At 37.5% G+C, this 11,526-nt stretch overlaps 1 protein-coding gene across 1 annotated transcript in view; it reads left to right on the forward strand.

Moving 5' to 3' along the window:
• MACIR (macrophage immunometabolism regulator) overlaps positions 1–11,280 on the forward strand; it is a 17,404-nt gene extending 6,124 nt beyond the window's left edge. Inside the window, exons 2-3 of the mRNA XM_049647688.1 lie at positions 871–960; positions 8,762–11,280. Coding sequence (XP_049503645.1) covers positions 8,785–9,408 — 624 coding nt within the window. The 5' untranslated portion in view covers positions 871–960; positions 8,762–8,784 and the 3' untranslated portion in view covers positions 9,409–11,280. The remainder of the gene's footprint in view (positions 1–870; positions 961–8,761) is intronic.
• Positions 11,281–11,526: the final 246 nt, after the last annotated feature.

Here is an 11,526-nt window from a genome sequence, read left to right on the forward strand (position 1 = left end):
ACTTTGGGGAATTTTCTTGGCCTTAAGAAGTTAAGCCAATTAACTAGGAAGGTAGGAGATACAGATAGATTCTCTTACACATTACCTTCCCAGGTAGGGGGAAGACACAAAGGAGATGCTAGAAACCTTAAGTACTGTGGTAACTCCAAAGAAGTGTTTTTCAAGTTGTTGCTGGGAAGGAAGGAAGGAAGGAAGGGCATTGTTTTCCAAGACCTTTCCGTTTATTTGCTTCAGAGCAGCAGTCTTATGAAGGATTTTTAATTGTTGCTATTTTGTGGCTAAAATGAGTAGACACCAAAAATTAATTGCATGACAATAACATCACACATCCATAAAGGACTTTGCAGAATATGTTCACCTGCCTCCTCTCATTAGATCCATACAACAACTGTATGAGGAGGAAGGGTGGTACTGTCCTCATATTAAATAATTGCTCTTGATGCAAGGTCAAGAGGCAGCGTTGTTAGCAAGGCCAGGACTAGGACCTGTTCTTTTGACCTCAGCCTCAGGGTTACTATTTCCATAGGATACTCTGAATCTCTTGAACACACGAATTGGTGGTGGAATCGACTTTGAACCCCCCAAATTTTTGTGTCTCTGTCTTTAGTCCAGTTAGCTGCTCTTAGTCTCAAGGTAGAATTTCAGCAGCAGAATACAGAGGAACAAACATGATAAAGTGTTTGAAGTTAAAATTTAGCTGAACTCAAATTGCTTTAATGAAATGAATTAATATTGTGTCCTCTCTAACCTGTACCTGGTGTTAGTACCTCCTGCTAGTTTCATCCTCTTTTGCAGTTAGAATTCTTATAATTGCTTTTTAAGTTGTGTTACTTGTTATATTAAAGGTTTATTTTTATATTCCATGTTTAGTATCTGGAGTAGATCAGAAAAAATAGTATGCCTGTGTTCCCTTGGGACTCATTGGACATTGTACAGTGACATCTTCTGGGATTTAGTCTGGTGAGTTATATTTTGCTTTTTCTGTTTGTTAACCAGTTGTGTGAACATAGTATCGTAATGTAATTTAAGGACCACATAAACAATCAACATGAAATGTCAGTATATCATTGCAAATATGTACACTACAATTACGAATTTTTTCATGATGAGAACTGAAATTACTGTTGCAGAATGAGACTGTTACTATCTTGAAGTGTTTGCTTCATTGATTGAGTAGGTTTTTTTTTTTTTTTTTATTCCCTATAAGATACAGGACGTTTTATGGAATAAGATTTCAAAATAGAGTAGTTAAGAGGTAGTTGCTCTAATTTCAGGGAGATTTTAGTAAACATGAATCCCTAGGGATTGGCACAATAATTTGCAAAAAGTTCTAGTTGTATATTTTCCCACATAAAGAATGGCAAACAGGTGACTGAATGGAGCATCATTTTCACTTGGTCATGTAGCAGTTCACTGCAAGTATGACGTTCCTTTTATTACTCCATGAATTTAAACTTGTTCAAATTATGCAGTGCTGTTGTCCTCTTTTAGTTCTTTTTCAGTGTGTCATCTGTGTATCTGTGCTAACACAGGTGTCCATGTGACTCCATCTCTTTGAAGGTGAAAAACATTTAATAATGATCATTATAGCTTTTAGCATTTTAAAAAGTGTGTTAGTGTGAGTTCATGCTTTGGTATGTCCTTCTGCTTGGGCAATGTTTTTGTAGGTCCTTCCTTTGAATTAGAGTCATCATAATCCTTGGGGGGTGGGGGGAATCCTTGGGGAAAAAAAATCTAGTTTCCTAATGAGTGATTTCCAAATTAGCAGTCAGCAGCAGAATGACTCAAAAGAATGATGGGGGAAAACCAACACTTTGGTGTCAGTAGGTAGATGTAGCTTATTAGATTTATGAAAATGCATTTTAAAACATTGACAAAATGGAAACATTACTACATTTTCAGTTTTGAGAAAGAAAGCAAGAAGTACAAAATACTTTTATTTTATTTTATTTATTTTTTTTTCAACGTTTTTTTTTTTTTTTTTTTTTTTTTTTATTTTTTTATTTTTGGGACAGAGAGAGACAGAGCATGAACGGGGGAGGGGCAGAGAGAGAGGGAGACACAGAATCGGAAACAGGCTCCAGGCTCCGAGCCATCAGCCCAGAGCCTGACGCGGGGCTCGAACTCACGGACCGCGAGATCGTGACCTGGCTGAAGTCAGACGCTTAACCGACTGCGCCACCCAGGCGCCCCACAAAATACTTTTAGAGGATACTGAGTAAGAAGTACTGTGGCTGGGTTATTAACTCATCTGATTTAAATAAAGCACAAAACTACTTGCAGTGAGAAGAAGCTACAAGAATGTGTGTGTCTGTCTGTTTGTCTCTATCTTTCTCTCCAGATCCATGTCTGTAGACAAATGCATGTATACATAATTATAGATATATTTATAAATGATAGGACAGTCTAGCATAGCTGCAGAAGGTGAAATGAACCAACTCAAGAGGCAGTAAGTTACTTGTAATTGAAGGTGTTCAAACACACACTGTAACAGCCATTAAGATTCCTTCTGATTCTGAGATTAGATAATGTGAAGAATTCTAAAAGTAGGACAGTCAAAAACTTGGAAATATGTGATAGACTTCTTTTATTTTTAAAGTCTGAATTATTGATATATAAATTATATATAGTGAAATTCACCCTTTTGTATAGTTTGATGAGTTTTGACAAATGTAGCCAGTTGTAGAAAGACCACTACAGTCAATATGTAGAATATTTTAATCACCCCCCGTTGTAGCATTTTGTAGTCATTGATTTTTTTCCAGAATGTCCTATAAATAGGATCACACAGTATGTAGCATTTTCTGTCTGCAACTTTCACTTGTGTAATGCTAGTCTGCACCTTTTTGTTGCTGAGTGGTATTCCACTGTATGGACAGACCATGGTTTCTTTTTCCATTTCCCTGTTGATGGACATTTGGATTGTTTCCAGTTTTTGGTGATTAAGAATGAAACTGTTAAAAACATTCGCATTCAGGTCTTTGTGTGAACATATATTTTCATTTTTCTTAGTAGGTAAATGCCTACAAGTTGGGTAGGTGGGTTTTTTAATAAGTACTTATTTTAACTGTACAAGTAATTGCCAGACTGTTGTCCAAAGAGCTGTATCTGACAGAGGCTGCTAAGAAACTAAAGAAACTGTACCAAAGTATGTGCAGATGAAGGGGCCTGGTTCTCATTCAGCACTGATTTATTTTTATTTTATATCCGGTTTTAACAAGGTTGGTTAGCAGATCATTATTAAGCCCACAATGGATTAGAAACAGTAAGTTAAAAGTCTTAGGGATAGGTTGTTAGCAATTCAAAGCATACAAAAATGATATCCACTAATATGACAATAATCACTGATTGAAAGCTAGCAAACAAACAAAAAAGGCAGTGAAATTCTCCTCCTCGGTAAGTTCTCTGACAAGTTCCTGAACATTCTGCATAGTAGAATCTCCTGGAGATCTTTTGTAAACTTCAGACCCTAGGCTGTACCCCCGATGAATTAAATCACAGATCTGGGGTAGAGCACAGACATCAGTATTTTTTGAAGCTCCTTGGATGATGTTAGCATGTGTACAGGTTTGGGAACCATGTGCTGCAGGCCCAGCATGATGAAGTTGATGGAGACAGGAAACCAGGAAATGTCTGCCTGACTCTGGGCAGGCCCCTGCCTTCATGGCTTCAGAAGTTCAGCATCCATGCAATCCAAGATCATTCTGGCATTAAAACTAGGTGGTTCTAGATATTACTAGATTGACAGTAGTCATGCTTAGGAGACTCCCCATTTTCCAAGAGCCGGCTTTATTCCAAATGGTTCATTTCTTGAAAAGGATTTGGTTCACATGTTGACATTTTTGTTCTGTATATTTAGACAGTTATATCTGTTTTCTTTTAAATGGAATTGCTGTGTGTTACTAAAAGCGGTTCAAACATATGGAACAATTTTTTGATTACTGGTGGTGACTTTTTTCGATAGGCCTGATTAAAAAAAAAAAAAAAATTCCCAGAATGCAGTATTTCTCGAAAAGAATTCTTTGTGTGGCAATTGTGAAACTTCTCAGCTATTTTCAGAGCTGGTCTAAGGAGCTAAGGTGTTTAGGTTATATTTTTTTAAGGCCCCTTGTGCCACATGCTTAGGAAGTTAGACTTCCTGGGGAGTGTTCAAAGCTGAACACATTCTAGACAGGTCACAGTCTTTTGAACGTGCTCATCTTGCTGTACTGGGTTCCCCACATGTGTGTTGTGGTTTGTACCTGTTGGCATTAGTTGCAACCAAAATTCATAATTGCAGGCTGTACCTAGTGTTTTTAAAATATGCACTGTATGCACTGTGTACATTTTTCTAGCAAAACGTGTTACCTTGTCTAGTGTTGTCTAATTTTGAATCCTCATCTATTTCAAAGAAATAAATGGCATCCGTGAACACTGTCAGTCTTGCATGTTTTATTAAGTATATGTTAGTCCCCTTGTGACAGATTAGATTGTGAGGCAATTTGATATGGAATTAAAGAAAATTTTTTTAATTATATAAAATTTTTAAAAAATATATGAATTATGTTTGTTCTTGGAACGTACTTAAGAAACTCACTTTTAAAAGTACTATTCAGCTACAAGTTGACTTTTCTATTCTCATTGTACTGTGTTGTTCTAGACTCTTCTATCAACAGAAATTTTGCTGCTTTTGTTATTATTAACAATACTTTCCCTGTTTTCTGTTTCCAGTTTTTATTTTTGCTTTAAGCTATATATGAAAGGCATTAATGGAATCAATAAGGATATTGTTGGTCTCTGATTTCTAGTGTTCAGCAATGCAGAAGTTAGCATTGTGCCTGATTTCCTGCCTCATGTTTATTCTTATTGATGCAGTGGGAGAGGGTGCCTGTTGCACACACCCGCAGTGTTTACAAGAGTTCTTGTAATCTTTTACCTTGGCAGTATGCGTTTATGATGCACAGTTTATTTTAGGATATGAAGCAAAATGCTTAGTCATGAGCAGTTTATGAAGAATAACAAACCTATAAGCAAATTTTTCATGGGAAAATATGAAGCATGTTCTGCCAAACAAAGGCCATCTCCAATTGTAGTCATGGTAGCCATGTTTCCTGATGAGTGCTTTTAGTGAGAAATTTTGCAATGTGAAATATTGGACATCCATCTTTAGCGTCACTGGTGTATTACTATTATTATTTTTTTTTTTTTCTGTAGGATTGCAGAATTAGAAAGTACCTAGACTTCTTCAGAACACACTAGATGTGATCTATACTACTTCTACCCACTTAAGAGATAGCCTGTGGAAGCTGATTTGCTAACTGTTCCCAGGATCTTGCTCCAGTGTGCAAATGCAGTCAGGAAATTCTAAGGAATTTAATAGCATAAAAACTTTGCTTTCAGTCACATTGAAGAATGGAAGGCATGCTGCTTAGTCAGCATTCCACCTAGCTAAAAACAAAATATTTGCCAACCAGCATTCTCTTTTCTGAAACCCCGCCGCCACCTAGCTTCCTTAGTGCTGCATAGTAGATACTCTTTAGAAAGGCCATATATTAATTAAAAAGGATCCTTTAAAACAACAACAACAACAACAACAACAACAAAAACTAAGTGGTCTGCAAGAGTTCAGGTTGTTGCAGCATTGACATTCATTCCTACGTGAATATTAAGGTCTGAAGATGTTCTCATGAATTTGGCAGCACACTGCAGAAACCAGTGAAGCCACCTAAAAGAGCTGTTAGTTTTGAGACTCTCTTACTGTTTGGAGCAGAAATACTGATGCTTTTGTAGCAAAAATGTGCACAGTTCTCCAGAATTTACAGTTGTGCATCAAGAGAGATTGAGTAGGTTGCAGCTTTATGTGTATTTCAAACAGCGTTTTTATGTTCCAGCACAGTGAGACTATAATTCAGAAATCTGACGTAGAGTATTGACCTTAGTTACTAGGCTAAATATTTGTTAGAGTGTATAAGAAATGCCTATTTCTTTGACTTTCTGGTTCGTTGGTGTTTTCTAACAAGGGAGCCGGGTTGTTTACCTTAGCAAAATCACGGTAGGTTTCTTACACCAGGGCTGCTTGGCTGAAATTTCCAGAGCTCTTTAACCACATCTGTTCTTTTGTTTGACAATCTGGGTGAAATCATTGTCTATCAGGTAGATGCCTGCAGATCCTGTTAGGCAGTTTTGCCCAGGCCAGGTGATATTTTTGTGTGATGTTATGGCTGCTGGAAACTTATGCAGTGGTGGTTACGTACCTCATGTTTCATGTTCCATCAGATTTTGACCTTTATACAATCACTTTACTCACTGTCTTAAGTTTTCTCATTTTCTAGGTGCTTATTTTCTAGATAATAGATAATTTCTGCCTTTTACTCTCAGACCTTTGTATCCTGCCACCCTTTATCCTCATCCTCTAGAGAGTCTCACAGCTCCTGATGGTCTGTCTTGATGCAGCAGAATTGGCTTAGTATAGGCACACACTTCCAAGTGATTCTGTTGATCATGGAAGCCTGTGCCTGCTCTTCTTTGTGGTGATTTTGTGTGTTACCTTGTTTAGCAATTTTTATCCTTCAGAGGCGAAAAAGACTTTCAGCCTAGCTCCGTTTGAATTATTACCCAAATCAGAATGGGTGGAGTGTGAATTCATGGATTTGGGGAAGTTTATAATGTACCAAATGAGAATGCAGGAACGTGGCTGGTGGAGGTCTGTGGACTGTCATGGGGTACCAGATTTGGAAGAGACCTAAACCATTGTGTCACTTAATGTGGACTAACTGCTGGAGTGTCATCTCCTGGGTCATTCTTGAGTGAGGTACCCATCTGGATGTGTGTTCTCTTTCCTCTGTAGCCTGGGTTATTTTAGCCTCACTGACCCTCCTCGTCTTTCAGAATGGAGTATCAGAGAAACACTTCGTGCCTATAGCTGCCTGTCAGGTTAGGTAGGTTGGAGGCCTTGAATCTGTCTTGTGCTTCTTCTGGGCTGTAGAATTAGCGAGAAAGAAAGTATTAAATTAGTCTGTCATTTGGCTTAGGGTCAACATTTTTTTATTCAGCATAAGGTTTGACGAGGCTTGGGTTCTCTCAAGTTGATTAGGTAAGAAATCTTAAGTTTTTGTATGCATGTCAAAGTAGCTGATAGTCGCCTACTATTCCTGTCCTGTTAACAGAGCTATAAATTACACGGTCAAATATAAATTTATTTTTACATTAATAATATAGAATAAAGTCAATCACTTTAAATCCGGAGGGTCTGAAGGGCTACAGTATCTTGATTAAATTAAATTTGGGAATGTATAGTCTAAGATTTAGAACAGGAAGTAAGTAGAGTTCTGTGGATCCCTTTGGCGTTTGCTGTATCTCAGGAATCCTTATTAGTGTTAGTTTTCAGTTGTGCTATAGATGTGGGCTGTAGTGAGGACAGGATAGTATCTGGGAACTTCTTCATAGTCTTGGTTTATTTTCTAATGAAGGAGAGTATAGTGTGTAAATGAGGGAATAAGGTTCTTTTTTTTTTTTTTTTTTTTTCTTTCTTCTAAAGCTTTAGAATTGCTTGGATTTTAAATGAATACCCAAAGTTTGGGAAGAGCTTCAATTAGGGAAAGGTTGTTTTACAACGAGATTTTATAAGAATTATTTAATAAATTTATTTTTCAATAAATTTTTCATCTTAAAGTTGACATCTTAATAGTTGACTCTTAGACATCGTTTTGATTAGCCATCTGAGATTCTTAAAACTGTGTTTTCTACTTCTAATTGATGATCAAGTAGAAATAAAGTTTCTCTGAAATGACACGGCCACTCGGTTTTCCTTAGTATTTTATTTTCCAAAGTTTGATTTATCTGCGGCTTTCTAGAAACGTGGCCATTATTTGTGGTACTTGGTGTCAGTAGGGTTTTCCAAACTATGTAATGTGATAATCGTGGTGAATAATATCAGCATTCATTGAGAATTGTTCTGCCATTTTTTACACTATTCAAAAGTACAGTGTTTTAGGTATTGCAAAATAAAATAACTCTCAGAGCAATAGCTGATTAAACAGTCAAAGTACATCTGATATTTTATATAAATTCACTGTTAAAAATGACCTGATGTATTGGATTGGGGTTTATTTTTAAACTACAAAATGGTTTGCTCTAAACAATTCATTGGGTGTATGGGAGGAACAACATTTACAACATTTGGGGAACTTTCCCTGAAGGCTCCCCATACCTTAAAAAGAAAAATTGGGTCTGATTGGAACCTTTGCAGAAAGGTTTTTATCTTTCATAAAAGTCCCTTAAACACAATTGAAAAACAAAATTGTGGGCGTGAGGAGCTGAGTGCTTGTTTTCAGTTACATGATGGAAAATGTAAAGATTTAAATTTTCAGGTTGGGAACGTTTAGTGGATTCTTGCTAAATAAGCTGTGTGTATTTTTATTTGCTTAATGTTGAGATCTGTATTTGATTTGCTTAATAGCACATCGAGAAATAAACTTCGTGTGATTTGTGTGGAGTGCCTCATTTAGAGAAGTATTGTTTTCTGTTTGCTTCTTGTCTGAACCTTTTAGTAGTACTCCAGGCTTTAATTTAACCTGCCTTTGAGTTCTTGAAGGCAGAGAAGTAGTAGTCATTTTATGCCTGCTCTGGAATGCTTTATAGACACAGATAAAAATCTGGCGGTTGTTCACTGGCTGTTCTTCAGGCCAGTGTTATTTCATGCTCCCTGAGCCTTCCAAAATGATCAGCGTGGCCCAGGTTTCTGTGTCTTACACCTTTACAGTCTGAGTCTGTTTGCTTTCAGGGGTGTGCAGACTGGTGCCTAAGATGGAAGTAGATGTTAATGGAGAGTCCAGAAGTACCCTGGCCACCCTGCCCTTGCCTGTGGCGGAGGCGAGCTCCCCAGGAAAGGCAGAAGCAGAGAAGCCGCGCTGTTCCAGCACGCCGTGCTCGCCGATGCGCCGGACTGTGTCAGGCTACCAGATCCTGCACATGGACTCTAACTATCTGGTGGGCTTCACAACTGGTGAGGAACTCCTGAAGTTAGCCCAGAAGTGCACAGGAGGTGAAGAGAGTAAGGGAGAAGCTGTGCCTTCCATGCGCTCCAAGCAGCTGGATGCAGGACTTGCACGTTCCTCTCGTTTGTATAAAACCAGAAGTAGGTACTACCAGCCATACGAGATTCCAGCGGTCAATGGCAGGAGGCGAAGGCGGATGCCCAGCTCGGGAGACAAGTGCACTAAATCTTTACCTTATGAACCTTACAAGGCCCTCCATGGGCCCCTGCCTCTTTGTCTTCTTAAAGGTAAGAGGGCTCACTCCAAATCTCTGGACTACCTCAATCTAGACAAAATGAACATCAAGGAGCCAGCCGACACCGAAGTGCTCCAGTACCAGCTTCAACACCTAACCCTCAGAGGGGACCGTGTGTTTGCTAGGAATAACACATGAATGACTTACAGAGAGTGCAGACCAGTCTAGGCCAGCCTGCGCTTGGCGGGAAAAGACCAGTCTAGGCCAGCCTGCGCTTGGCGGGAAACCCACTGTTGTACTCTGTACAGGACTCTTCATGTTACAGATGGTTATATCAGCTCAGCGTTTCTGGAACAGAAAAATTGTTTGGATCAGATTTCAAATGCAGGGATGAAATCACAGGTACTTTGGGGGAAATCATTCTAGAGCACGCAACTGCAAAGAACACAGAATGTTGGCCGTTAGTCTGTATAGCTTTTTAGCTAGGAAAAAAGGCTTCGGGTACAGTAATACCATCTTTATGATTCTGACACTCAAATTGGGAATGTTACATGCTTGGTTGTTGCTGACTTGGTATGATTCATTAGAAATTGATATCCTTAAGTACTCAAGTACTTCTTTAATCTCTGTATTTTACTATAAAATGTATGTAATGATTTGTTTTACGAAATTTAGAACTTGAACATTGCTGAATTGGACCACTTTTTATTTTTAAATATTGAGTTTAAAGATTTTATAACTGGTTTTGCACTGAAAAAATTAACATTTCAGATTGACAAGAGAATAATCTTTCTTCACTTCCCTCAATAATACTATTGAGCAATGAATTTTTTTATTTCCGCATGGAAAGTTATTGATCTCTATGGCTGTAAAATATTTCTTTATAGCATTATTAAAGTGTGTCTTAATACAATTAAATTTGGGATACAAAGTATTTATTTTACAATGGGTGGGGGGAAGCTTTTCCAGAAAGTTTCCAATATGAAGTTTTCATAAGTTAAAAAAGTTTCCTTAGTGCTTACTTTCTAAGTTAAAATTCATCTGGAACTTTAAAATGGAAAGGATTCTTTTAATTGTGGATGATAGGCATAATACTGTTTGCATCTGAATGTTCTGTAAGTGAATGAAACTTTAATAGAAGGACTCATGATTTCTACTATCGAATGCTTAAACTAAGTATGAAGTGATACCATTCAGCATGGCATCGGGTCATTCCAGTTTTAGTTCTGTGCAGCTCAAAGCGCTCATTGAAATTTCAGTTTCTAGGATTAGTGTGGGAGCCTAAAGGGCTTCTACAGTTTTAATGGGTTAATCCTGGATTACTTAACAATTTATGTCAATTGCACTGGTTTAATTTGTTGCTAAAGAAATAATGCCCTGGCTTTAGTAACAAATACAGCTCAACTATTCTTGAATATATTTTGAGGAAAATGTATGTAACTTAACCTTTTGTAAAAGTTTCTATTTTTTTTTTTTTTTTCTTTTTTGACTCTTGAAGGTGCAATTTATTACCGAATTGGCATTTCTGGCAGCATAGAACTGCTTATTTGAAATTTTATTTTGGGGACTGTTTCTTAGGTGTTAGCCATCTTGCTTATAAAATAAGAACACCTTTTATTAATGAGTGGGTCATTCCTGGTGCAGATAATGACTTTTATTTAGCCAGAATGAATGGCTAACTCTATGTAGAGCAGAGTAAGTATTAGAAAACCCTAGGAACTCTTTAAATCAACATTTATTATACTTTCACTGAGGCAAATCGTGTGAAAGAGCCTTGGGGAAGTTGACCCATGTCTGAAGACTGTGTTGGTCAGATTTCTTGGTGGGCTGGAAATTTTCAGCTGTTGTATATTTTAAAGTAAATTGCACCTTTGTAACATATTGTATTGACGAATGATCACTAAGATTAACTATATCTATACAGTCATTAGTTTGACAAGAAATAGAATCCTGTCAGATGCCAAAGAGTTGGGATTTTTACGTTTAATGATTAAACACCGTTATTTATTGATGATTTACCCTGTGGAACTGTATTATTTCTAACTATGAAATAAAAGGGTGATGTAAACACACATTGTTGTGTGGTGCTTTAAACAAGGTCCATCATCAGCAGGCTAGTTACTGTTCAAGAATTCCACCTAAGGACTTGTTTTTAGGCCCCATTTTTGTAAAAAAAAAAAAAATTACTTTTGTAGCTCATTTGTATTTCAGGGTAAAGGATATATTCATGGCAATGGTATGCATTCAGTCCATGAGGAAACACAACTGGGTGCCTGTGACATCTGTCCCTGCTCGTGCACCTAAGTAATTTCTTGA

Source organism: Panthera uncia, assembly GCF_023721935.1.
Source record: "Panthera uncia isolate 11264 chromosome A1 unlocalized genomic scaffold, Puncia_PCG_1.0 HiC_scaffold_17, whole genome shotgun sequence".
Taxonomy (NCBI): domain Eukaryota; kingdom Metazoa; phylum Chordata; class Mammalia; order Carnivora; family Felidae; genus Panthera; species Panthera uncia.